Source organism: Aquarana catesbeiana, linkage group LG05 (assembly GCF_042186555.1).
Source record: "Aquarana catesbeiana isolate 2022-GZ linkage group LG05, ASM4218655v1, whole genome shotgun sequence".
Taxonomy (NCBI): domain Eukaryota; kingdom Metazoa; phylum Chordata; class Amphibia; order Anura; family Ranidae; genus Aquarana; species Aquarana catesbeiana.
The window spans coordinates 535115420-535139228 of record NC_133328.1 but is presented as its reverse complement, the minus strand read 5'-3'; the positions used below and the strand labels follow the sequence as shown (position 1 = coordinate 535139228).

The 23809-nt window shown below is 42.0% G+C and overlaps 1 protein-coding gene across 1 annotated transcript in view; it reads left to right on the top strand.

Moving 5' to 3' along the window:
• NCOA2 (nuclear receptor coactivator 2) overlaps positions 1-23809 on the top strand; it is a gene marked incomplete in the record, with an annotated part of 371591 nt that overhangs the window by 257736 nt on the left and 90046 nt on the right. The window contains 1 exon segment of the mRNA XM_073631781.1: positions 4937-5109. Coding sequence (XP_073487882.1) covers positions 4937-5109 — 173 coding nt within the window.

Genomic DNA, 23809 nt, shown 5'->3' with positions numbered 1-23809 from the left:
CTCAACAAGCCAAATCCCTTTAATTTCAATGGCCCCTGTTCACATCTGAGCGTTCTGTCGTCTGAAGCAAACCGCGTGTTGCTCAACAAAAATGCATGGGCTGCTTTTTGGCAGATTGGGCCCCATAGACTTCAGTGGGAACACCTGAAAGTGCGACACCGTTTTCCAAGCGTTTTGTCACACGTTTTCTGCTTAAACAGCAGCTCTCTTCCACCGCTCTTTCCCCTAGTACTTTCTATAAGCTAAACAAAAACGCCTGAAATCTGTAAAATTTTAGTAAACTTCCAAAAATGCTCAAAAACTCTCAAATAAAAATGGCTGAAAGTCGCTGTGCTCAGGTGTGAATGCAGCCAGGTGTTAACGGCACCTAAAACGCTGTGCGGTTCTGCTGCGCAATCGTAGTGAAGCTTGTCGCCCAAAATAGGATGAGACGCTTCTTTTGGGCGATAAGCTATGTACAGTGCGGCTTGACGCAATTGCAGTGTGATTTATCACGGCAAAGCTGCACCACATTTTTAGGTGCCATTAAAATGAATGGCATCTGAAATTCACGTTGTCATTTTAGCAAAGCGTTTTAAAATCGCGGGCAAGAATCACGATGCCCACATCAAGCGCCCAGGTGCGAATGCAGCCTTAATAAGACCCCTTTTACACTGAGGCGTTTTTCAGGTGCTTTAGGGCTAAAAATAGTGTGAAAGCCCGAGTGCTTTCACACTGGGGATGTGCGTTTGCAGGACCGAAAAAAAAAAAGTCCTACAAGCAGCGTCTTTGGGGTGGTGAAGGAGCAGTGTATACAGCGCCCCTGCCATTGAAATCAATAGGCAGCACTGCCAAAGCCCCACTTTGCATGCACTTTTAACCCTTTCCTCGGCCACTAGCAGGGTGAAAAGTGCCATTAAAACTAGCAGCGCTTTACCGCTGTGCTAGTAGTGTGAAAGGGGCCAATCCTGTTAATCCCAAGCAGACATGTACACAGGGTGATTTTTAGGATGCAAGTAGGTTCTGCCTCCCCAATAGTAGCTCTGTGTGCATGTGATGATAACTATATCCATAAAAACCCGCTCTCCTAATTGTCCCAAGTTGCTCTACAACAGATTCCGACACAAGTCAGACCACAGCGATTCAAACCTGGAATCGTTGTTTGGCTCCACACACGTCGGTGAGGTTCCAAGCTGTCTTTTCTGCCATAGTTCATAGAAAGGAGAGGACAGACGTTTTCTCCTATGATCAGTTGTTGTTCTCTGTGGATTTGGAAATCCCCCTGTAAAATCTGAAAGTTTGAGATAAATACTCTTCTATAATTTACAGAAAGTATGGAGATGTCTGGAGAAGGTTAGTAGCCATATATCAGCCAGTGTACCGGCTCAGTCTTGACAAATGGTGTGGTTTCCAGAAGCTTTTTTGTTAATTTTTTGGCGCGTTGTCTCGTTCCCAATGGAAATTGTGTTCTTCTGCTAGCATAATGTGTTAAAGGCAATGGTCTGTACAAATCCCACATCTGGAGCCAGAATGGAGCAAGGGCCTTATGTTCAGCAAAAAATAGCAGTGATTTCTTCTTTGATGAAGAATAAATTCTAGCATCAAGTGAGAGATCTACATTAGACATGACTGCACCACAAATGTGTGTTCCTCCAGTCCAGGATTAGACAAGCCTCTCGCAGCGTGCACAGGCTTGGTTGCATCCATCGTTTTTTGTTTGTTTTAATCATCTAATGTGATAACAGCCTTTGTTGTAGCCGTTGTCATTTCGTAAATGTAATTGTGTGCAGGTGTTTGGGTCTGATGTGGTGATAAGTATAGTAATATGATTTTTTTCGGTAGCCACATGATTTTGGTTTGTTTTGGGATTTACCTTAATGTCATTTTTGATGTTACATCGTCTTCCATTGTTTTGTTGTTTGAAAAATTTGTGGATTATTCCCTAGATGGAGCTCCCACTGGAATTTCTTTGCTTAAGTTCATCTTAAAAAAATAATAAAAAAGCATTTATTATTTTTTGTTTCTGGAGCCTGTAGCATTCCACCAGCGATCAACAGATCGCTGGTGCCATGCAGGTCTCCTGTAGACCTGTCAGTGTATCTGTGTGCCCATATATTGTACGGCCAGGCAGATGCAATCTAACGGGAAGACTCAATGAATTACCACAGTGCCACGTTGGGTAATTGAAAACTACAAGCTGACAGCCAAAAAGGCTGTCGGGACTTGTAGTTTTCCATTCAGAGTTTTTTTTAAGTTGTGACAGCTAGCAGAGGGAGAAGATCCCCCGCTAGCTGTCACAGCAGGGCATACTAGCACATTATGTGAAACTTACCTTAAAAAAAAAAAAAAAAAAAAAAAAAAGCACACTGTCACCACTGACAGGGCTTCCATCTTCACCCGGTCTTCCTTCCGGGTTGGTGAGCTCCAGATCCTTTGACAGGTATTCCTTTAGAGCACATGCGCCAGTGACATCCCCGACTTATTCACAAGTAAATACCTCCAGAAAGGTGCGCTCTGAAGAAATGGCTCTGATGTTCCTTCAGAGAGCTGTGCCATGGCCATGACTCCTACGCGCATGCCCAGGAGTGACATCAATGCGGTTTAGCCATTCAAGCTGTCAGAGCCCACGAACCCGGAAAGAAGACTTGATGAAGGTGGAAGCCCCGTCAGCGGTGACAGCGCGCAACTGTAGGGCTTTGTTCTACGGTAAGTATTTCATAATGTGCTAGTATGCAATGCACACTATGCCACTGTCTTGTTTACTACAGCTTTAATCGCTCAGCAGTTAGTCAATGTGCATTTTGTGTCAAAAATGTTACTCTTTATGAAAGAAAAGTTGTCGCACTTCATACGATGCAGTTTTCTATAATTATAATTATGGTGGCCCCACCAGCACCACATACCTTCCCTTCGTTCTCCCAGCCCTCAATTTAGCTGCTCCCGAAAATACTGGGTGCTTCTGGGTATGGAGGACTATGTGGCTTTTATATAGTGTCAAGTGGGTGCGGGGGAGGGCTTCTTTTAGGCCAAGTTTTTGATTTGTTTTTGTATGTTTTTTTTTTTTTTTTGTTTTTTTTTACAATAAGCTGATCTTTTATATCTTTAAAAATACTATGCCCTTGCTTTCATTTTAAGTGTAAACAAGCCTGTGATTTTATGTTTGGTGACATTGAGGACTACAACTTTTGTCTACTGATAAAAAGGTTTCTTATTAAAGTCTTACTAAAACCACAACAGTAAAATTAGTCTGTATATGCAGTAAAGCATGCTTGTTGTACTCCCTGTGGAACCTAAGGGGTTAATCCTCTGTGTAAAAAAGCTATTTGAGCCTTTTTTCTCTTATACTCCCCTTCTTCCACAGTCCTTAATCCATCTCCAGATAGTACAGAGCTTTGGGGGTAAACTGTTACCCCCTCAGTTTGGTGTGTATTGCTAGAGTTTTTTCTTTTTTTTTTTTTTTTTTTTCTTGGGAGGGTGCATGTGATCAGCATGGGGCCAATCAGCACTGTCCAGACAGAGGGTCAAGGGTCTTGCAGCCTCATTAGGACGGTCAAGGGAGAATAAAAACTCCCACAAGCATTAACCAGACACTGATAGAAGCCACAAGACTGCTATATATTGCTGATGAGAAAAGGTATTTAGCAGTTATATTTACTAAAATGGTTGCATTTCAGATCAGATATAGTGAATGCTGTGTCCGGAGTTTAGTAAGATTGAGGGAACAGAGAAGGCGCTGCTCGTGATGGCCAACCAGATTGCTTTTCATTTCTGACCTGCATTGGAAAAGCAGGCGAAGTCTAGTTTCCATGAGTGACAGAGACACTTAACACCTCTTTTGTAATTCAGTACCTGTGTCTATAAGAGCATATAAATCATACTACACTGCCAAAAAGACTGCTTAAGTGCTTGCGCAGCATCGTAAATAGCTGAGCAGGTTTTCTCTTTATGAACCAGACTTTCAGACTACAGCATAATGGGGATTCTGAAAACCTGTAGCTTGTCATTGAAGCTAATCATTCAGCATATATCTTTATAACATGATACATCTCTCATAGCCTCTGTCTGCATTATGAAGACGTTTGACCATTTGTTAGAATGAACAAAACAACCAGGCTTGTTCTGTAATCTTCAACAGTAAGATTTTATTAAAGTTAAAATAAAAATAAAGATTTCTTATTGGTGTTTGTGGTTAAGGTAGGCACAAGCTGAATGTGCTTAGATATTTTCCCAGCCAGTGCTTTTATAGACATTTGGACCTCCAGCAGGAATACAATAGTGATGGGACAAGGTGTTCTATCTTGTCCAATCACCTGATGATGCTAGTTAAAGGAGAAGTACAGCCACAGCTCCTTTGGTTGTACTTCTCCTGTGGATCACAGGAATGCAGTTTGTGTTGCACTCCTGTGACCCGTTTTAAACAGATAGTAGGCTGAAGTCACAGAGCCGGTCCAGGATCTGGCAAGATCAGGACAATGGAGGCGGGATCCACCCACATGCCTGGACCGGCACCTGGCTCAGCCTTTCAGCGAGCCACTGAGAGCCTGAGTCAGGCCGCTCCCGTCCCCTCCACAGCCCAGTGCTTCAATGAGTATAGGGTGGGGGCTGAGCAGACAGCGGTAATTGACAGTCACTGGCTCTCTGTTCAGGGAGCTGTGAGAACTGAGCCATCAATGGTATTCGATCGCTCGGTTCTCAGTATTGGAGGCGCCGAGGGACAGATGGAGCGTCGGACCAATGCTGCATCCACCTAGGGTAAGTATGATTCACAAAAAAAAACTTCTCTTATAAGGAGGAGACTATCACTGTCACACTCCTAGCCAAATAATGGTCATGCTGCCCCTTCCCTCAGTGTTAATCCTCGCGTGAGATATTTTGTGTAACATATCATACCAGCATTGACAAATAATAACTGTGTTGTCATTATTAATAAATAAATGTTTATTAATGTCCTTTTCAGCCCTAAGCGGAGTACAGAGAAGCGGAACCGTGAGCAGGAGAATCGATACATTGAGGAGCTTGCTGAACTGATTTTCGCTAATTTTAACGATATTGACAACTTTAATTTTAAACCCGACAAATGTGCAATCTTGAAGGAAACTGTGAAGCAGATTCGACAGATCAAAGAGCAAGGTAAGAGGTGTAATAAGTGCTGGCGTGAGAAAATAACCAAGGAAAGTGCTCTAGGTGTAGTGCCCATTAGAAAATTGCTGTTGACTGAACTGTACCCGTCAGACCAGCTTTCCTGGTTGTATATTACGCTGCAAATTCTTGTAGCTGCTTTGCATAGGAATTGTAGAATAACTATGTAGAAAGATCCTGTTCATTATTCTGTTGAGCCCACCAATCATGTTCTTTGGAGTGACTGTGAAAATGGAGCAGAGATTTTAGGTGCAGTGTAATAAGTTGACGAAGCAACACTTGTGAGATTTAGGCCCCATGCACACTGGTTTATTGTAAACTCGTTGCTCCTGACAAAAAAAAAAAAAAAAAATATGGCCTTAAAAATTCACCTTTCCAACCAGTTTAGCAGCGTTTGGGAGTTTATTTCATTGGCTATGAAACTGCAACTGGCAGGCAGATCTGTCCCAGCCTAGAACAGCATGGCAAGTTTAATTTGGAGCGCCTAGTGTTTAGACGCGCCATGCGTTTTTTCTACCAAGATCTCTGCTGCATCTGGACACACTGGCAGTGTTTTTTTTTTTCCTGCCTCTAAACTCTCCGTAAACGAAATGCTGCTAAAAGCCTACATGTGCATCGACACATAGTTTAGAGGCAGGGAAAAAAATGCCAGACGCCCCTAGTTATGCTTGTCAATCGCCATTGGGTTGTCTTTACTAGCTTTGCAATGGAGACACTTCAGAGATCATTCTGAATTCATTGACCGCCACAGTTGACCTCCTTCTGACCCGTATTTGACTTGCTTTAAGCAGGTTTTGCATTCCTATAGACTTGTAGGTGAATACAAAACCTGTTTGACGTGAACAGAAACCCATCATCAAACTTGGTCAGTAAACTGGAAATTCAGGTGGCCCAGCACTTGGTTTCTTTACTAATTCACCCGAGCACAGAGAGGCAGAAGAAACCGATTTCTGTTAGAGGAGGTAATGTCAAGGCAAAGCCCGGGTTTAATTTAGACCTAACAGAAATTCTGCTGCAGTCTCTTTGCTTGGCTAAATTACTAAAGCAACCAAACACTATGCCGTATTTATTTTCTAAATGACTACCTGAAGCTCTACTTGCTTAATTAAAGGGATTGTAAAAGGCAGCAGCCCCCCTAATACCTACCTGAGCCCATCTTTATCCAGCAACGTTGCAGGAGTGTCTCAGCTGCCAGGGACTCCCCTCCTCATTGGCTAAGACAACAGCACAGCATGATTGGCTCCTGCTGATGTCAGTCAGCCAATCAGGATAGAGAGGGGGCAGTGCTGGGTCACGGCTCCATGTCTGAATGGACACAGAGAGCTGCGACTCCAGTTCAGGTGCCCCCATAGTAAGCTGCTTGCTGTGGAGGCACTCAATAGGAGGGAGGTGCCAGGGGCACAGAAGAGGGACCCGAGAAGAGAAGGATCGGGTCCACTCTGTGCAAAACCATAAAGCTGCCGGGACGGGCGTTAACGGTAAAACGCAGCTAGTTTTTAGTCGCTTTACCGTCATTTTAGTGGTGCCATTCGGCCACTAGCTGGACCCTTTTAACCCCCGCTAGCGGGCAAATAAAGGGTTAAATGTGCCTGTGCAGCGCTGCTGCCGAAGTGCTTTACAGGAACTTTGGCAGTGGTGCCCATTCATTTCAATGGGCAGGAGTGGTGGGAAGCGGTGTATACACCACTCCTTCACCGCCCCAAAGATGATGCTTGCAGGACTTTTTTTAACATCCTGCCAGTGCAGTGCCCCAGTGTGAAAGCAATCGGGCTCTCACACTGGGACTGTAGGGGAGGTGCTTTACAGGCACTATTTTTAGCCCAGAGAGCTGTGTGGGAAGAATGGTCATTAAGATAGATGCCAAATGAATTGCTCTTTGTTTTGATTAGTTTGATACGGGGGCATTGTAATGATAAAGTGAACGGTAAAAAGAAGGGAACAAAAACAGTTATTTGAAAAGTAAAAGATTACCAATTTAGCGTAAAGTTTGAGCAGCAGAAAGTCTCTCATGAATTATTAAATTCTATTTACAATATAGATTTAATTTTTTGTTGTTGAAAAATAAGTGGAAAAATTGGCCAGAAAAATGTACAGAGAGGTAAAACTGTACAGAGGGTGACAGACAGCCTTACACAGTCATGCCAGATGTATGTTTAACTACAGTTCTCTCAGATAAAGGTATACACAGCATGAATTCTTGTTCTTATATATTTGCCTGAAGCTCAGCTTTGACTAAAATGTAGCTTTTTTTTTTTTAACCCAGAGTTGCTCTTTGTGCCTTGTGGTCATGATTCACTTTAGTGTTTTCTTTTGGTTACCTCGCTGCAAGTTTGATTGCCCGCTTCTGTAATTGGCATTAATTCAAGTTCCATTTCTTGATGGCATTTTCTCATGCTTTCACTTCTGCATTTTAAGTTTCATTTTTCTTTTTTACTTTCTCAGCCTTTCCAGAAAGCCTAATTTCTGAGTAAATCAGTCTACAGGGAAAAAAAAAAAACTTATAATAAAGTCTTCATAATCCTAGTATGCTCATGAAATGTACTTACTATTTAATATCTCATAGATTGGGGAACTGGTTGTTGCGGACTGTACTCTACTTAATTTAATTATTTATATCTTCTCCATAAGGATACCTTTTTATTGATTCTTAATTTTAAAACGCAAATTAATAGCATGCGGGTGCCCATCATAGTTGCTTGTTTAGTTTGTGGCCTTGTGATTCAGAAGGGTCTGCTTGGTAAAGAGGAAAAACTGCAAATGTGCTTAGATTTACATCTGTGTGATGCTGCAGTGCATGCACATCATTGTATTTTTTTTTTAAGAACATTACCATGCTTTGTGTTAGGGCAGCCCATTCATTCAAATGGGTCCCCCAATGCACAGAAACTGCACAAAAGGATTTGATTGACAGAGCTCAATAAAGTAAATCCTGACTAGCTCACATTGCTGTCCCTCAGTCTGACATTTTTTGGAAGCCCCCCAAAAAATATTTAGCTACTTGCAGTATTTTAATAAAAACTTGTCCTGGGAGAAACACTGGCATTTCTGACCTCTACTTCTGAAAATGATGTTTGCTTGGCTTTTCTACTGACTTACTTCAGTACTTTGATTCATTGATCTGGAAAAGAATGCAGGCAAGGGCTTCTGATTGGTCTCTGACCTTTTGAATGTCCATTCCTGAAATTATTTAAGTCAGCAATACATCCGCACAGGCCCCTTGATCCGTCTGTCAGTTTTTTAGGCAGATCTGAACAGTCGCTGCATACAGCGAAGGATGTCCGCTGACATCCGCTCCGCTCCGCAAAATCCAGACGGATGGAAACCCTATTTTCCATCCGTCTATCGGATCGGATGAAAACGGGCAGGCGTTTCATAATCATCCGATCCCCCCATAGGGGAGAGCGGACTCTCTGACAGGTCCGTCCCTGCACAGAGTGCAGAGATGGACTTGTCATCCACCGGCTCAGTGGGGATCAACGGAGCAATTCCTGCTGAGCAAGCGAATGGTTAAATAGGGACAGCCTCGTGTGAAAGGGGCCTTGGCTCATACACACTATAGGAAAATTGTGTGAACCGTTTTGTCTGAGGAACGATCGTACGGTTTCTTAGTGTGTACCCCACTTTAGAAATCAGAGAAACTGTTTTAGCCATAGATTCTCCCATATTTCTTATGATTGGTTTACATATAAAAAAAAAAAAAAAAAAAAAGTCAAATGACATAATTGGAGCTACCACCATTTTATTCTCGAAGGTGTCTACTTATATATATAATAATTTGGGAATTTTGTGTACTCTTCAGGCCTAAAATATATATTTTTAAACATGCAAGCAAAAAACTGTCTGGCAGTGAAAGATATAAAACATTGCAAACACAGAAAAATAACTGTTGACCAAGAAATACTGTTGGCGTCATATACCATCCACTACATACAGTATACAGCACTGGTTCTGGCAGCAGTATTGGGTCTTCCTGTTCCGGGAACAAAATTGAGTTGGGCTGAGCGCTGCTGAGCCATTCACAAGAGTCTTTTGTATTTTATAAACGAATACAAGACTTCCTCTTATTGGCTAAGGTGGAGATGTGATGTCATTCGCGTGCCTTCATTCATAAAATACAAGGCTTTCTATGAATGGCTGAGCCCTGCTCAGCCTGACTCAGTTGTGTTCTGGGGAAAGGATGGGACGTCTCCATCCCACTGCCCCGACACAACACTGTATACTGTATGTAGCTGACACTATAAATGATTAATACAGCGCTCCTAGCTCTTTACATCTATTGGTGAAGGAAACCAACAATTTCAAGTAATGGGATATCTGGAGTTCAGTTTTAGTTTCTAATGGATTACTGTGGACACAGCCCTCTGTGCCCCCCCCCACCTTCCTCTTTATCACCCCCCCCCCACCTTCCTCTTTATCACCCCCCCCCCACCTTCCTCTTTATCACCCCCCCCACCTTCCTCTTTATCACCCCCCCCACCTTCCTCTTTATCACCCCCCCCACCTTCCTCTTTATCACCCCCCCCACCTTCCTCTTTATCACCCCCCCCACCTTCCTCTTTATCACCCCCCCCACCTTCCTCTTCATCACCCCCCCACCTTCCTCTTCATCACCCCCCCACCCTCCTCTTTATCACCCCCCCACCCTCCTCTTTATCACCCCCCACCCTCCTCTTTATCACCCCCCACCTTGCTCTTTATCATCACCCCCCCACCTTGCTCTTTATCATCACCCCCCCACCTTGCTCTTTATCATCACCCCCCCACCTTGCTCTTTATCATCACCCCCCCACCTTGCTCTTTATCATCACCCCCCCACCTTGCTCTTTATCATCACCCCCCCACCTTGCTCTTTATCATCACCCCCCCACCTTGCTCTTTATCATCACCCCCCCACCTTGCTCTTTATCATCACCCCCCCACCTTCCTCTTTATCACCCCCCACCCTCCTCTTTATCACCCCCCCACCTTTCTCTTTATCACCCCCCCCACCTTGCTCTTTATCATCACCCCCCCACCTTGCTCTTTATCATCACCCCCCCACCTTGCTCTTTATCATCACCCCCCACCTTGCTCTTTATCATCACCCCCCACCTTGCTCTTTATCACCCCCCCCCCACCTTGCTCTTTATCACCCCCGCCCACCTTGCTCTTTATCACCCCCCCCACCTTGCTCTTTATCACCCCCCCCACCTTGCTCTTTATCACCCCCCCACCTTGCTCTTTATCACCCCCCCCACCTTGCTCTTTATCACCCCCCCACCTTGCTCTTTATCACCCCCCCCACCTTGCTCTTTATCACCCCCCCACCTTGCTCTTTATCACCCCCCCCCCCCCACCTTGCTCTTTATCACCCCCCCACCTTGCTCTTTATCACCCCCCCCACCTTGCTCTTTATCACCCCCCCCACCTTGCTCTTTATCACCCCCCCCACCTTGCTCTTTATCACCCCCCCACCTTGCTCTTTATCACCCCCCCACCTTGCTCTTTATCACCCCCCCACCTTGCTCTTTATCACCCCCCCCACCTTGCTCTTTATCACCCCCCCCACCTTGCTCTTTATCACCCCCCCCCCCATCTTGCTCTTTATCACCCCCCCCCCACCTTGCTCTTTATCACCCCCCCCACCTTGCTCTTTATCACCCCCCCCCCTTGCTCTTTATCACCCCCCCACCTTGCTCTTTATCACCCCCCCCCACCTTCCTCTTTATCACCCCCCCCCCACCTTGCTCTTTATCACCCCCCCCCCACCTTCCTCTTTATCACCCCCCCACCACCACCACCTTCCTCTTTATCACCCCCCCACCACCACCACCTTCCTCTTCATCACCCCCCATGTATACAGGCTCACAAGACTTTCTGGCAATTTAACAGGTGTTTTATGAACATTTTAAACAGATCAATAAACACTTTTAAAGTTCTATTTAACAGCCAAAAATGGGGCAAATGGGATGTTCAGTGTTTGGTTTACATACACTTTAAAAACAGTTTGCGCTCCAGTAAAATGCTTTTGCCGAGGCTCAGAAGATGTCATCAGTCTGCTGCAGGCAGGAGAAAATCTCCAGCATTTCAACTTTGTTCAAGTCACAAGGTGAGAGGTTGCAGCAGGGGGGTGATCTGTGTTAAACTACACGTGTGAACAGAGCCAAAAACTGCACAGGCACCAGAATTTACCTGTATTTAGCCAATATCTCAGTCCAGGAAGTAGATGCTGACCATGAATGATGCCTGAACAAAGATGGCTCCAGCCATCAGAATGAGGGGATAAAAGCAGGTGAAAGCTGACTGTTGGTGCCGAGCACTGTGATCTGTGTAATAAATATCTGTACATCCACATGCGTACACATGATATGAAAACCAATATCAGATGTGTACTGTATGCTGTTGTAAAATGTGGTAATCTGTTTGATTTGTTTTAACAAAAGTTAAAAAATAAAAAAAAAAAGATTACTCCGATTCCGTGTATGTGTGTCTGAGATCAGAGGCTTTTAGCATGGTATTGCTTTCATTGCATATGAAATACACTGCGGATTTTGTATATGGGAACGCAAACTAGCACAGGCAGTTCTATTCCACATTTGATAGAATTTCCAGGAGTCTTTATTCCCTTTGGTTTATTTAAATTTTGGTCTCTTGTAAACCTACAGCAGACAGTTTAGGATTAACAACCTCATTAGCTGTAAAGTAGGCCACTCCAGTTAGTAGGTTATACCCTCTACCAACTGCGGACGTGTGAAAAATCTACCTCTCCAACCACACACCAGCATAGAAATCCATTAGTGTAGTACATCTTCTCATAGATTCTACCCAATATGAGCAGGCTGCTTCTTTTTTTTGCATATACAATTTCTGTACTCCTCTCTATTAGAGGTGCAACAAAAGGAAGTTTTGGTACCGAAACCGAAAATTCAGGATGCACTTATCTGAAAATGTCAGTTAGAAAAAATATTAGATAAAATATATATATATATATATATATATATTTTATCTATCTATCTATCTATCTATCTATCTATCTATCTATCTATCTATCTATCTATCTATCTATCTATCTATCTATCTATCTATCTATATCATGGATATTAAATGAAGATCGGCCATTATTGGCACCTTTTAGCGCAAGAAAAGCTCAAGAAAAATGGACCACTTTAAATCCTATGTATGTCTTCACACTGTTCTGTGCAATTTTATTGTGGTGTTAAAAATATTGCTGCATTTTTGGTCAGTTAAAAAAAAAAAAAACACACCTCCTCGTTGAAATGCATTGAAAACGCACCCGTGTTACGTTTTTGATGCAGTTTCTGAGTCACATGACCTATGAAAAACACACGTTTTCGGCGCCATCATCCGCAACTTTTTCTCTAGCGACAAAATGCAGAAAACACAATTTTCGACCGATCTGTTTCATCCTCTATGGCTGCAGCATTGCTGTGATGCTGCTGTTGTCCCCCACCAGCAGGAGCAACTGGGCCAGCTGTCAATCCAGGCGACTGGGTGGATCATGACATTATTGTCTGGATACATCCAGAGACCAGAGCGACTGTGATGTCAGCTGATAGTGGACTTTTGCCCATGGTCAGCTGATTCTGGGTCTCAGAAGTGCAAAAGTAAGTGCACTCCTGTGACCCAGATGAGAAGTATGACCAAACAAGCTTTGGCCATACTTCTTTTAAAGGCCGATCCACCACTAAACTGTTTTTTTTTTTTTTTTTTTTTTTTTTCCCCATGAGCTCCATTTTGCCATGTTTATAGCTTATAGTGGGCTATAGAGTGTGGAAATCAAGATTTTCTTTGATTAAATATTACTCCATAACGTAAATTAAATAAATAGGACATCCAGAGAATAACAGTGCCTTAATGAGCGAGATAGAGACATGAACTGCACCAAGAGAAGCCCATTCATAAATTCCCTCAGAGATATACTGCAAAAAAATAGGTGGGCTGCCACAATGGAATTTACCTCTCACGTCTTTTTGTATTTCTGAGACAGAAAGTGAAGGAAAAATTTCTCAGTGGGCACAGATGATAAAAATCTGATAGCTTTTTTAAAGCTAACCATATACGGCTAGATTTCCTTCATTCAGCCCATGGTTTGATCGAGGGGAAAATAAAAAAATCCAATAGACCCCCATCCCCTATTCCCACCAAACAGCGTGGATAAGGATTCAACCCCTGCCGGCTATTATATTTAAGCAACTGCAATACCCAAAGAGTGGCTCCATCTGACTGGATATAGTCTCCCTGTTTGGCCAATAACTCTCCACCCGGATCCTTCAATTATTAAATTGACTTTTGTCATGCAGACAGGGCCATGTAGTTTGAATTCTATCATTTCAGCAAGCATACAAAATAAAATTTAGGCAACCTGGAGGCGTTTTGTACACAGAATGTGTACAGAACACCCACCCAATGTAATTTCCTGCTTGTGTGATTGGCTCACTGATTTTCCCAGAAGTCTGCACTTAGATACAAATCAGATCTTTGGCATCCCCTGCAACAAAAATGTATTTTTCTGGTGAGATACTCCCAAAGGGAAATCACATCTGAGGGGATGCAGACCCTTCAACTTTATTTGATAGAGCCCTGCAAGTGCAGCAGCTGATTGATACTTCTGAAACCACTCCCATTACATCCACTATGCACATGGACACAGACAAACAAACAGCTATGTCTTCAGAGTAACAAAAGGTAGGAATCTGGAAAAAGTTACCCTTGCAATATACATACATCACCCAGGGGGGACTGTTTTTTTATTTTGTGTTTTTGTTTTGTTTTTTGAGTTACTCTTTAAGCTTGCTCCACAAAGCTGAAATCTGGTAGGCTCCTGTGGGTATATTCAGGGTGTAACATGATACAGATGCACCATCCTCCATGATTTGCTGATTGTGGGTACAATGCTTTGCAGGCTCATAGTAAAAAAAAAAAATAATAATACGCTTTTTTTTTTTACCTGCAAAAAGATGTGCATTTATTTATTTTTTACAAAGGTGAACTTATTTTAATGAACAGCTGTAAGTCATTAGAAAGCTAAACCAAGTCCTGTTCATTTTCAGGACTGGACAAATCTGGGTAGCCAGTCTGCCTGAAAACAATTCCAGCTGGTGGCCAACTTCTGTCTGGATGGTTATCACTGGGAAATACTTGTTCATTGGCACTTCTTATATTCTACTTTCATGATGCAACTTTAAAATGTGATTTAGTATGGCACAGAGCAAAGTGCATTATTCCAGTTTACCAAATCAGAATGAATCTTTCACCAATCTGACACCATAAAACGCACGTCTGATTGGTTGCTATGGATAGCTGGCCTTTGTACATTGCTCTTTGTTTGTTGGGTTCTTCTTCCTATAACAGAGTTGGGCCTTTTACGAGTACACAGTGTTCTAGTGGCAAACTGGCAGTCTCTTGCCAGTTTTGACTATACAGCAAAACCGTTTGTTTTGGGCTACAGGTGAATGTGGAAATGTCGCGCTCACTTTGGAATACTTTGACCAAAAGTGCTCAGTGCATGGCAGCCCTCCACTGTTTGCTTAGTCATCTCGTCACGCGCCTCTCTATAGCAATTCCTGGCAGAGCTGTAGTGCATCAAAGTCTTACTTTCTCAGCTAAGAGGGGGAAAAAAAAAACGGAATTGTGTCTGGAGCGGTGATATCTGTTCTAGGGAAACTGTGATTTTGCTAACGAGGATGAAGTGTGCATGTGAAAAAAAGCAAGTGACGGTACGAATCGCTCTGGGCTGCTCCCAGTGAGAAGGGCAGCTGCGCCGATTTGCCTGCCTTTTTTTTTCTGCACTGTGGGAGATTTCAGCAGCCAGATGATATATGGCGCATTAATGTTGAAAAGATAAACAGATTCAGAGAGCACAGGAAGGGCCTTGTGTTTTTTATGCTAGCAGAATGATTCCTAATGAATACGAATGTGGTGCTGGCTTTACCCAAGCCATATGGCAGTCTTTCTAATTTTAGGATTGTGCAGATGTATAATTGTCTCACTTGCTTACCTCCTAAAGCTTTCCTGAGAAGCAACATGTCCTTAACTCTTTTCATTCCCAAAAGGCATTTCTAAGGAAAAATGCTGCAGTACCAGCCCCAGTGCATTAACCTAGTACTATCCTGATAAGTGCAATCTGAGTGCAGGCTCATAGGCCCGGCCACAACTGCTGTCCTTGGGACCCAATCCTTTCGCTTTCCTGGCTTCCAGAATACCTTTTTTCATAGTGTTTTGTGTTTGTGGTTTTTTTTTTTTTTTTTTCTTTTTTAATTTCATTTTTTTGGGTCAGTTAGCTAAACAAGGTTACAAGTTCAGGTCTGTGAATAGGCATTATTGCCCATACTCAGGGCTGGATTGCCAAGAAAAAAGAATGTGCTTTTGGCACAAAAAGAGGTGGCTATCCCAGTGTTTCCTTTGTAGCTATGATGTCCTAAAGTGGTATTAGACCATAAAGCAAGCATTTATTATATTGCAGCTTACCATTTCTTGGATGTAATGGTTGTAAATCATATTCTTTTTTAGGCTTTTCTTCTTTTTTTACGTCGTAGTCCAGTCAGTAAGTCTGTCGTTTTTCAAAAGAACAAGCTCTCCAGCAGAATATTAGTTAGAGATTAGACAAACCATTTAACATTAGCAAGGCTGCTTACAATGGTCAGCTTTTATTTATGTAAATTCTTTATCCCCAAAAGGAAAATGACTACTGTAAATAGTGAATAAACTAGTGCAAACAAAATATACACTAAAAATATTTCACAGTAGCGCAAATGAAGAATATCAATAACAAAAGTCCATTAAATGAGTGTCAATAAAGAGATGCAAAATAGAAGAAAAGATAATCCACTTCCTTCTCATAAAATAAATATTTCACCACCAGATGCTTGTGTAACCCCTCTGCCTTTAGGACATCACTCACCAGACTAAAATGCCACCCACTCTCATGACTGGCATTTTGTACTTACGATGGAATCACATTTCCACCTCGAAATATCAAAATAACTCCATCTCCTCTGTCCGGCTCATCAATAACCATAAACGTGTAAAAAAAAAAAAAAAAGAGACGAAAGCCTCCAATGGTATAGTACATCAACTCTCTCAACCTTTTATTTAACCTCTTGGTGCCAGCAGCATACACGTATGCTGCCTCTTGGTGGTTGGACCTTGTTGCAGAAGCAATAGCGCAAAAATGGCTCCCGACAGTTATTGGCGACTATCGGAAAGCCAATTACAAGATCCCAAGATCATAAAACCCAGCCGCCTCCTGGCATCCAAAACCCCTTAAAGGGCCGGGAGGCGCCGGCTCCAAGGGGTTAAGAAAAGCCACTTGCATGTTAAAAACACAATGTGCTCATCAATAAAATGGTATCCGGTGCACTCTGATGCAGCGAAACCTCACCACCGTGTTCCGACGCGTTTCCTCATATTCTACTTCATCACCCCCTGTGACAAAGTCGGATATGATGTAACATATTCTATTAGCTGCCATATAGCCAGGGCTTTTTTTTGGCTGGAACATAGTGGTACTCCCATCATAAACATCTGATGACCTCTTCTGTGTTACATAGACGGTGCAGGAAAGGTTCTGCTCCTGAGCCACTCAAGAGGCACCCAATCACCAGTAAACATAGAAGCAGGCAGATGTAGTGAGTATTTCAGAAGACTTCCTCTACCAGCTTCTGTGTTTTGCAAGTGAAATGTCGTTGAACAGTGGGCACAGTGGGGGTATGGTGTACTGCCATGTTCTGGGTGAAAAAAAAAAAAAAATACTGGCTATATTACCTATCTGACAGCTAATAGAATATGGTACTCCAATCTCCATACAGGAAGCTGGTTGGATTGGTTTTCCTGCTTACTAACTTGTTTTTGTGGCAAGTTACTTTTTTTTTTTCTCCCTACGTGTGGCTGTTTAAAATAATTCCTTTGTCCTCAGAGTGTCTCATCTCTCCAGATTCAGAGGGTGAGTAAAGGGGGGGGGGGGGGGGGGGGGGGTAATTGTAGAGGTGAGTGTACAGGTGTGTCTGTTGTTAGTATACACTCTCTCTCCTTTCTATGTATCATCATTTTCTACAAATCCCTGTTTCCATTCCAATACAATTCATCTTTCCCCACTTTTTCCGTTTTTATGCCTCAGCGCGGACTTTAATGCTGTTTACTACATATATTAAGATCCTGCCTACATACATATTAAAAAGTGTGACAGTGAATCAGAAAAGTGACACATTTTCTTTACAACAAACAACATCTGTCATGGGTTATGTTTGTGCATTAAAGCCGTGTAATACAGGTATGAGACAGCTTATGCATTCTGTTAGTAAATACATTGAGAAAAATGTGAATTATTACAAGGCGGGGCAGATATTACAACTGTTCCAACCACGTAACCCATCATGCTCAGTCCATGGCCACTCACTGACAATCGTGGGAAATCCTATTGCCATCTCTTATCTAATTTTCCACTTCCTAGTTTGTTGGTTTTTATTACTGCGCTTTTAGTTTGTTTTATCTGAAGAGAAAAAAAACTGTATAAAATATGGAAAGAATTAGTGTTGCCCAAAGTGCCCAATCAGGCAAAACCTAACTGGTAACTTTGATCCGCAACCTTACTTTTCTTCCAGTTTTTTCTCAAATTTTTACAAATGGCTCCTCCTCCTTGACCAGTGCCCCCAGTAGCAAGCCGCTTGCTATTGGGGCACTGGTGCATGCTCACTCCCGAGCCCTGCTCTATGCATCCATAAGAGACACAGAGCTGTGGATTTGCCCCCCCCCCCGCTGCTCTCTTCTCATTGGCTCACTGGCTGTGATTGACAGCAGTGGGGGCCAATGGCTCCTGCTGCTGTCTCAGCCATTGAGTCCTGAGAAAGCTGGGGGGGGGGGGGGGGTGGCGCAGCACACAGGTTTTTTTACCTTAATACATAAAGGTAAAAAAACCTTCAGCCTTTACAACCACTTTAAATGAACAAGCTGAAGGTAGAAGCTGATTGGCACCAGATTGTGAGTGCACCAGTTTTAGTAAAAGGTCCCCTTGTGTGTCTGTTTAGATCACCTTCAATACACTATGCATTCTGGCAGAGCGTCTTTCATAAAGCACAATAGGGAAATCCCTGTTGCATTTGAGTAATATTTTTTTCTCAATGATTCTGCCTTGTCCAGTTGTAATATGTAGGAGGAGTGGCCACACGTAGCTTCTGTTTTTATTTTTTTCTTCCATCATGGCTGTTGAAAAATCTGGCACATTTTGTGAAATTGTATAGGGGTTTTTGTCAGCTTAAATACACTGGGTATAGAAAAGAATTGCCCCCTTTAAAATCACATTTTGTTACTTTGCAGCCTGAAATGAAGACACCATTTTTGTTTTATCCAGCTGGATGTTATAAGTTGCACTAAATAAATACAAGTAAAAGATCTATACAATTTATGAAACAAAAAAAAAACCACAAAGATATATCACCAACATGTCAGAAAAAAAAACAAAATCAAAAACCGAACCACTGAGTTGGATATCATTATAGTACCGTTATAGTACATCCCAACACAAAATGCAACTAAGCGGCTGTTTTAGTTGGAGTTCTCTGTAAGCAAAAGCAGACTGGTTTGCATTTAGGTTATTAACTAGCAAACCTATATCCATTATTTTGAGCAAATTAGCTTTTTGGCATTGTCTTAAAGCGGAGGTCCTGCCAATTTTTTTTTTTTTTTTAAAGTCAGCAGCTACAAATACTGCAGCTGCTGACTTTTAAAATATGGACACTTACCTGTCCAGGGCGCCCGCGATGTCCTCACCCGAAGCCGATCCATTCCTTAGCTCTTGGTTGGAGGCGCCACCATCTTCGGTAAGGGAATCAGGAAGTGAAGCCTTGCGGCTTCACAGCCTGGTTTCCTACTGCGCATACGCGATCCCACAGGTCCCTACTGTGTTCTGGGACCTGTGTGTCTGCCAGAAGACAGCTGGGGGGACGGGGACGGAGGAGGCGCCGGATATGGCATAGATATCCGCGGGTACCTGCGGATATCCATGCCTGAAAGTGGGAGAAAATACCTGGTTTATACAGGTATCTGCTCTTCCCTCCCCGCTGAAAGGTGCCAAATGTGACACCAGAGGGGGGGGATGCCGAAAAGCGGAAGTTCCATTTTTGGGTGGAACTCTGCTTTAAGCAGAGTGGATTTGATTTAAATCATTCAAATCACTAGTAAAAAGGCTTTATTTAAATCATAATTTTTAAAGAGCAACTGTCATCTCTGTCCCACAGCGGCTCCTCCTCTGACCCACTGCTGACTCACCAACAGTCCCATTCACTTTAATGGGGCAGCTGGTGATGTGGCAGTGACACAACAAGGTGAGGGACGTGGTGGCAGCAGGTAAGTGGATGCCGCTAACAGGCGCTGCCATGATGGATCTGATATGACAGGTGCTCTTTAAATGTAAGGACTTATTCTTGCTGGTAGTTGGAATCTTTAATATTTGCAAACAAAATGAATGTTTCCTATTTAATATAATAAGCTGTCAGGTTGGTAAAACAGCGATGTCAGAAATGATTCAATCATACAGTTTGTAGTGTACATAGATTTGCAAAACAATGTGATAAAGAGATATTCCTGAACTTTGGTTTATCTCATGGTTGCTGTGAAATTGTGTGACTGCATCAATGCAGTGCATGTTATCTCAGCTTGCAGAGCTTGGATTCATTCAATGAGTTTACCAAAAATGTAAATATTGCAGAATATACAGCCTCATGCTACATAACGAAGCTCCATTTCATGCTGAATAAACTAAATTACTAATGTATCTTAAATAGAAAATATATCTCTAGATGGATGTTTACACCAAAAGCATTTTTTTTAAATAAATTTGATTAAAAAATAAATTTAAAAAATCAGATTTAAATAAAACAAAAAGATATTTTTTTTTTTTTTTTTTAATCATCATTTTTTATATCCAGCCTGGTCTTAAGCCAAGGCTTTTCAGAACTTGGGAGCCAGATAGTCAATGAGCATAGCTTAAAAACAAAAAATGGAGAGAAGTGTAAACATGAAATGCATATTTTATTTAAAAAATGTGTAGTATTCTTGATACTTTTTTTGCCCCCTGTGTTATGCTCCTCCTGTAGACATTTCAGATTCCGAATACTTTAATAATCTCAAAGGTAAATTTCTGAGCTTCTGTGGATGTGTGCACACTCCAGCAGCAGTTGAATATTAGTTTACTGCTGCGTTGCCATGGCTGCTTGAAGCCCAGGGAAGGGAAGGGAATGGAATGGCGTGCTGCCTAGATATACCTTACCTGTTTAATTTATTTAGAAGTAGGTCTTTTAACAAATTAACTTTTTTCTTTTTCTTTTTTTTTTTTTTTTTTTTTTTTAAATTTCAGACGTGCGTACCAGTTTATTTCGTTAACTTTTTTGGGTTTTGATTTTTTTTTTTTTTTTTTCTGAAGGGGGGGGTGGTTCTTTAAGTTTTTTCATTGGAAGAATGCATTTTTTTTTTTTTTTTTTTTTTTTTTTTGGGATTGGCTTCTTGGTGATAATTTTTCCAATGGGATCCTCAGGACATTCTGGGGTAGAACCCAGAAGATGTTTTTTTGGATGCTCCAAGCTTTACGTAAAGCCTGGCATTGTCTGGGCACATCTCTATACGTAGAGAAAGGCAGGGGAAAATTATGTTCTTGCCACGTACTGGAAATGCGTTAACATAATTAGCTTAGTCTTTTGAAGAACCCTACAAAGCTCCAATGTATGTTCAGACCTCTCCATGCCTACATTACTGTAGCTCAGGTCTGCTTACAAAAGGTCGGATTGAGTTTGAAATCTGGGATAAGATTCAAATGAAAGGGCAGAAATCCCCCAGTGCTGATTTTACTAGAGAGCAGTAGGAAATGTCTGTTTGCTCTTACATTTGCCAGATTAAAGCACATATTTGGTGTGTGAGCCGTAAGGCTGCTGAACATTGAAGTCTTCCCCCTGCCTTGCAGAGAAAGTTCATATTGATGTGGTGATTTTGAACTATTTGTGGAATGCAGTCGTCCTCTACCTCCTAAATTTGAAGAGCTCTTCTTAGCTGCGGTGACTATGTCAATTTATACAGTGTGCCTTTTATCGTTTTAGGCTCAGCAGTGGCATGCTGGCACGCCATGGCCTCTCAAAATCCCCAAAAAAGCATCCTTTACAAGTCACAGCATAGCAATAATTAATTGGGGTAATTGTGTTGATCCATTATGTAATATTGTACTATCCCCGTTATGGCAACCAGTTAAGGACTTTCTCACTTTAAGCGTAAAATACTCTGTCCCAGCTTAGGATGGATTATTGTAGAAGCACAGAGGGTCCTGTTGTGTAGTAGTAGACCTGGTATTCCACGATAAGCTCTAAAGCCATGGTCAACTTCACAGTAAAGTGGAAACCGTTTTAAAGGCGTTCTCCAACGAAACAAGAAGAAATAGAAATTGAATCCCTTTATGGCTTTTTATATCTTTTGGAAGTCGGGTGTCAAGTGTTCTGTTCCCTGTTCCCGATATTTTTCTTTTGTTACATTCCTTGAATTTAAAAAGGGGGCTTCATCTTTTATGGATAAGGTGGAGTTCTGGCCACCAGAACAGGAAGCAAAATCATTCTGCACCCATAAAGCAAGAAATGCCCTTCTCAAATGTGTTAAAAAAAAAAAAATCTTAAAACTGCTAAATGTACCATTCGCCATTCTAGATGAGATTAAGCTCCATGCCCATTTCAGGAGTTGGCTGGACTCCACCAAAGAAATTAATTGTACCAGCCCAGGAACTCTGTACATTGAAAATAATATTCTTTATTAAAGGGTTAGTACACCCTTGCCGAAAATACTTCCTCTGCAGGTAAGGGGAGCGCCTGAAAATAAAAGCAAACTGTGCAGCTCTGATTACCTACACATATAAGGGTATTATTTAACTTTGGTCAAAGCCGCGCAGTTTTTTGGGTTTCTTTTTTTATTTTTTTTTAAACTCTGCATGCGCACCGAACCGGCATTATGCAGTTTTTTTTTTTTTTCATAAAGGTGCACTAACCTTTTAAAATGGCCAGTAGGAACAAGTTCCATTGGATGCATTTTGCACAGAGCACGGCGCTTTCCCAAAGAATATACAACGTGATTTGTGCTTGCCATATCACTTTCTCAACGAACATTATTTAATATACAGGATTAATATAGCGCCAGCAGTTTATGCAGCGCTTTACAACGTAAACCTTCTTTGAGCTCTGTGCCCAGGACAACACGTGTTAGGACTTGTTTCTGCTAGTTGTTTTATTAAAGGAAGAATATTTGTGCAGTGTTGCTGCTCCTGGAAAAATTGATTTAAAAATACAAAGTTTTGCTATTGTTGACCTAGCTATAATTAGTAAACCTGAATATGATTCCAAATATTGTCTACGTTTAAGACAAATATGCACAAAATACCGGAACTGCCCAGTTTTCTACCTTCATTCAAAATGCTGCCTTCCCAGGATGCCCTTGTTGTACCTTACAGGGGTGCATGTACTAGAACTTTATTTTGGGTGACTACCACATTAAACAAGTGTAATGATTTTATGTTGTGGGTAACTACTCATTAGCACAAAATTCAGCCCTCTGGCTGGTGTTGGTTTGTCTCAAGTTAATTTAATTTAAAAAGTGTTACTAAACCCAGGACCCTGCATTCACTATATCTGATCCCCACAGAACACGGAAATGCAATTGTTTTAGTAAATATAAACTGCTACCTTTTCTCATCAGCAGTATATAACAGTCTTGTGACTTCTATCGGTGTCTGGTTAAAGCTTGTAGGTGGAGTTTGCATTCTACTATGGCTGCCTACAACGCTGCATGACTCCTGACCCTTTGTCTAGACAGTGCTGATTTGGCCCTGTGCTGATTACATGCACTCTCCCAAGAAAAAAAAACACACACACACCAAACTGAGCATGTGCAGCTTGTCCCCTAGCCTCTGTCTTATCAGGAGATAGAATGGAGACAGTGGAAGATTAGAGAAGACAGGATCAAACAGCCTTTTTACACAATGCAGCGGATTAACCCCTTAGACAGTGAGTATAACAAGCATGCTTTACTGCATATACAGACTGATTTTACTGTTGTGGGTTTAGTAACACTTTTTAAGTTCTGTTGATCAGAAATAAAGCATAAGCTGTGCTTAACAAGAATTTGGCAGCTAGTTACAAAATAAGACCGTGTCACATCTGGTTAGCAGTGAATATCTGTAAATGCCTAGAGCATCTGCTTATTTACTAAACAGCTCAAAATCAGTCCAGAACAAGTGACACAAGCAGAGGTATATAAAAGCTGAGACTTATTTTAATCATACAGAAACCTCTTTGGGATGCTGTTTGAAGCTATTTGGGAATCTCAGGAATGTCCCTTGCTTGTAAACGTTGGCTTTGGCGAGCAAAAATGCCAAATCCACTCTAAGGTAGTGTTTGGCAGCCTAGCCGTGCGATTGGTGTGGATAAACGTGAACATGAAATGACTCTCTTCATAGCCATCCTGTGACTAAGCACAAATATGGAAAACACCCTGGAAATTATAGCATATCTTTTAAAATGTACCCGTCGTCTACACACAGTAACAGAAGTCATGAAATACTGAGAATGTGAAGTTGAAGTTTATTGGTCAGGCTTCAGTGACCTTTCTATATCCCCCATAGCATCAGGTGCTGTGATCGAGCAATGCACTCATTTCTAGTGATAGACTTCTT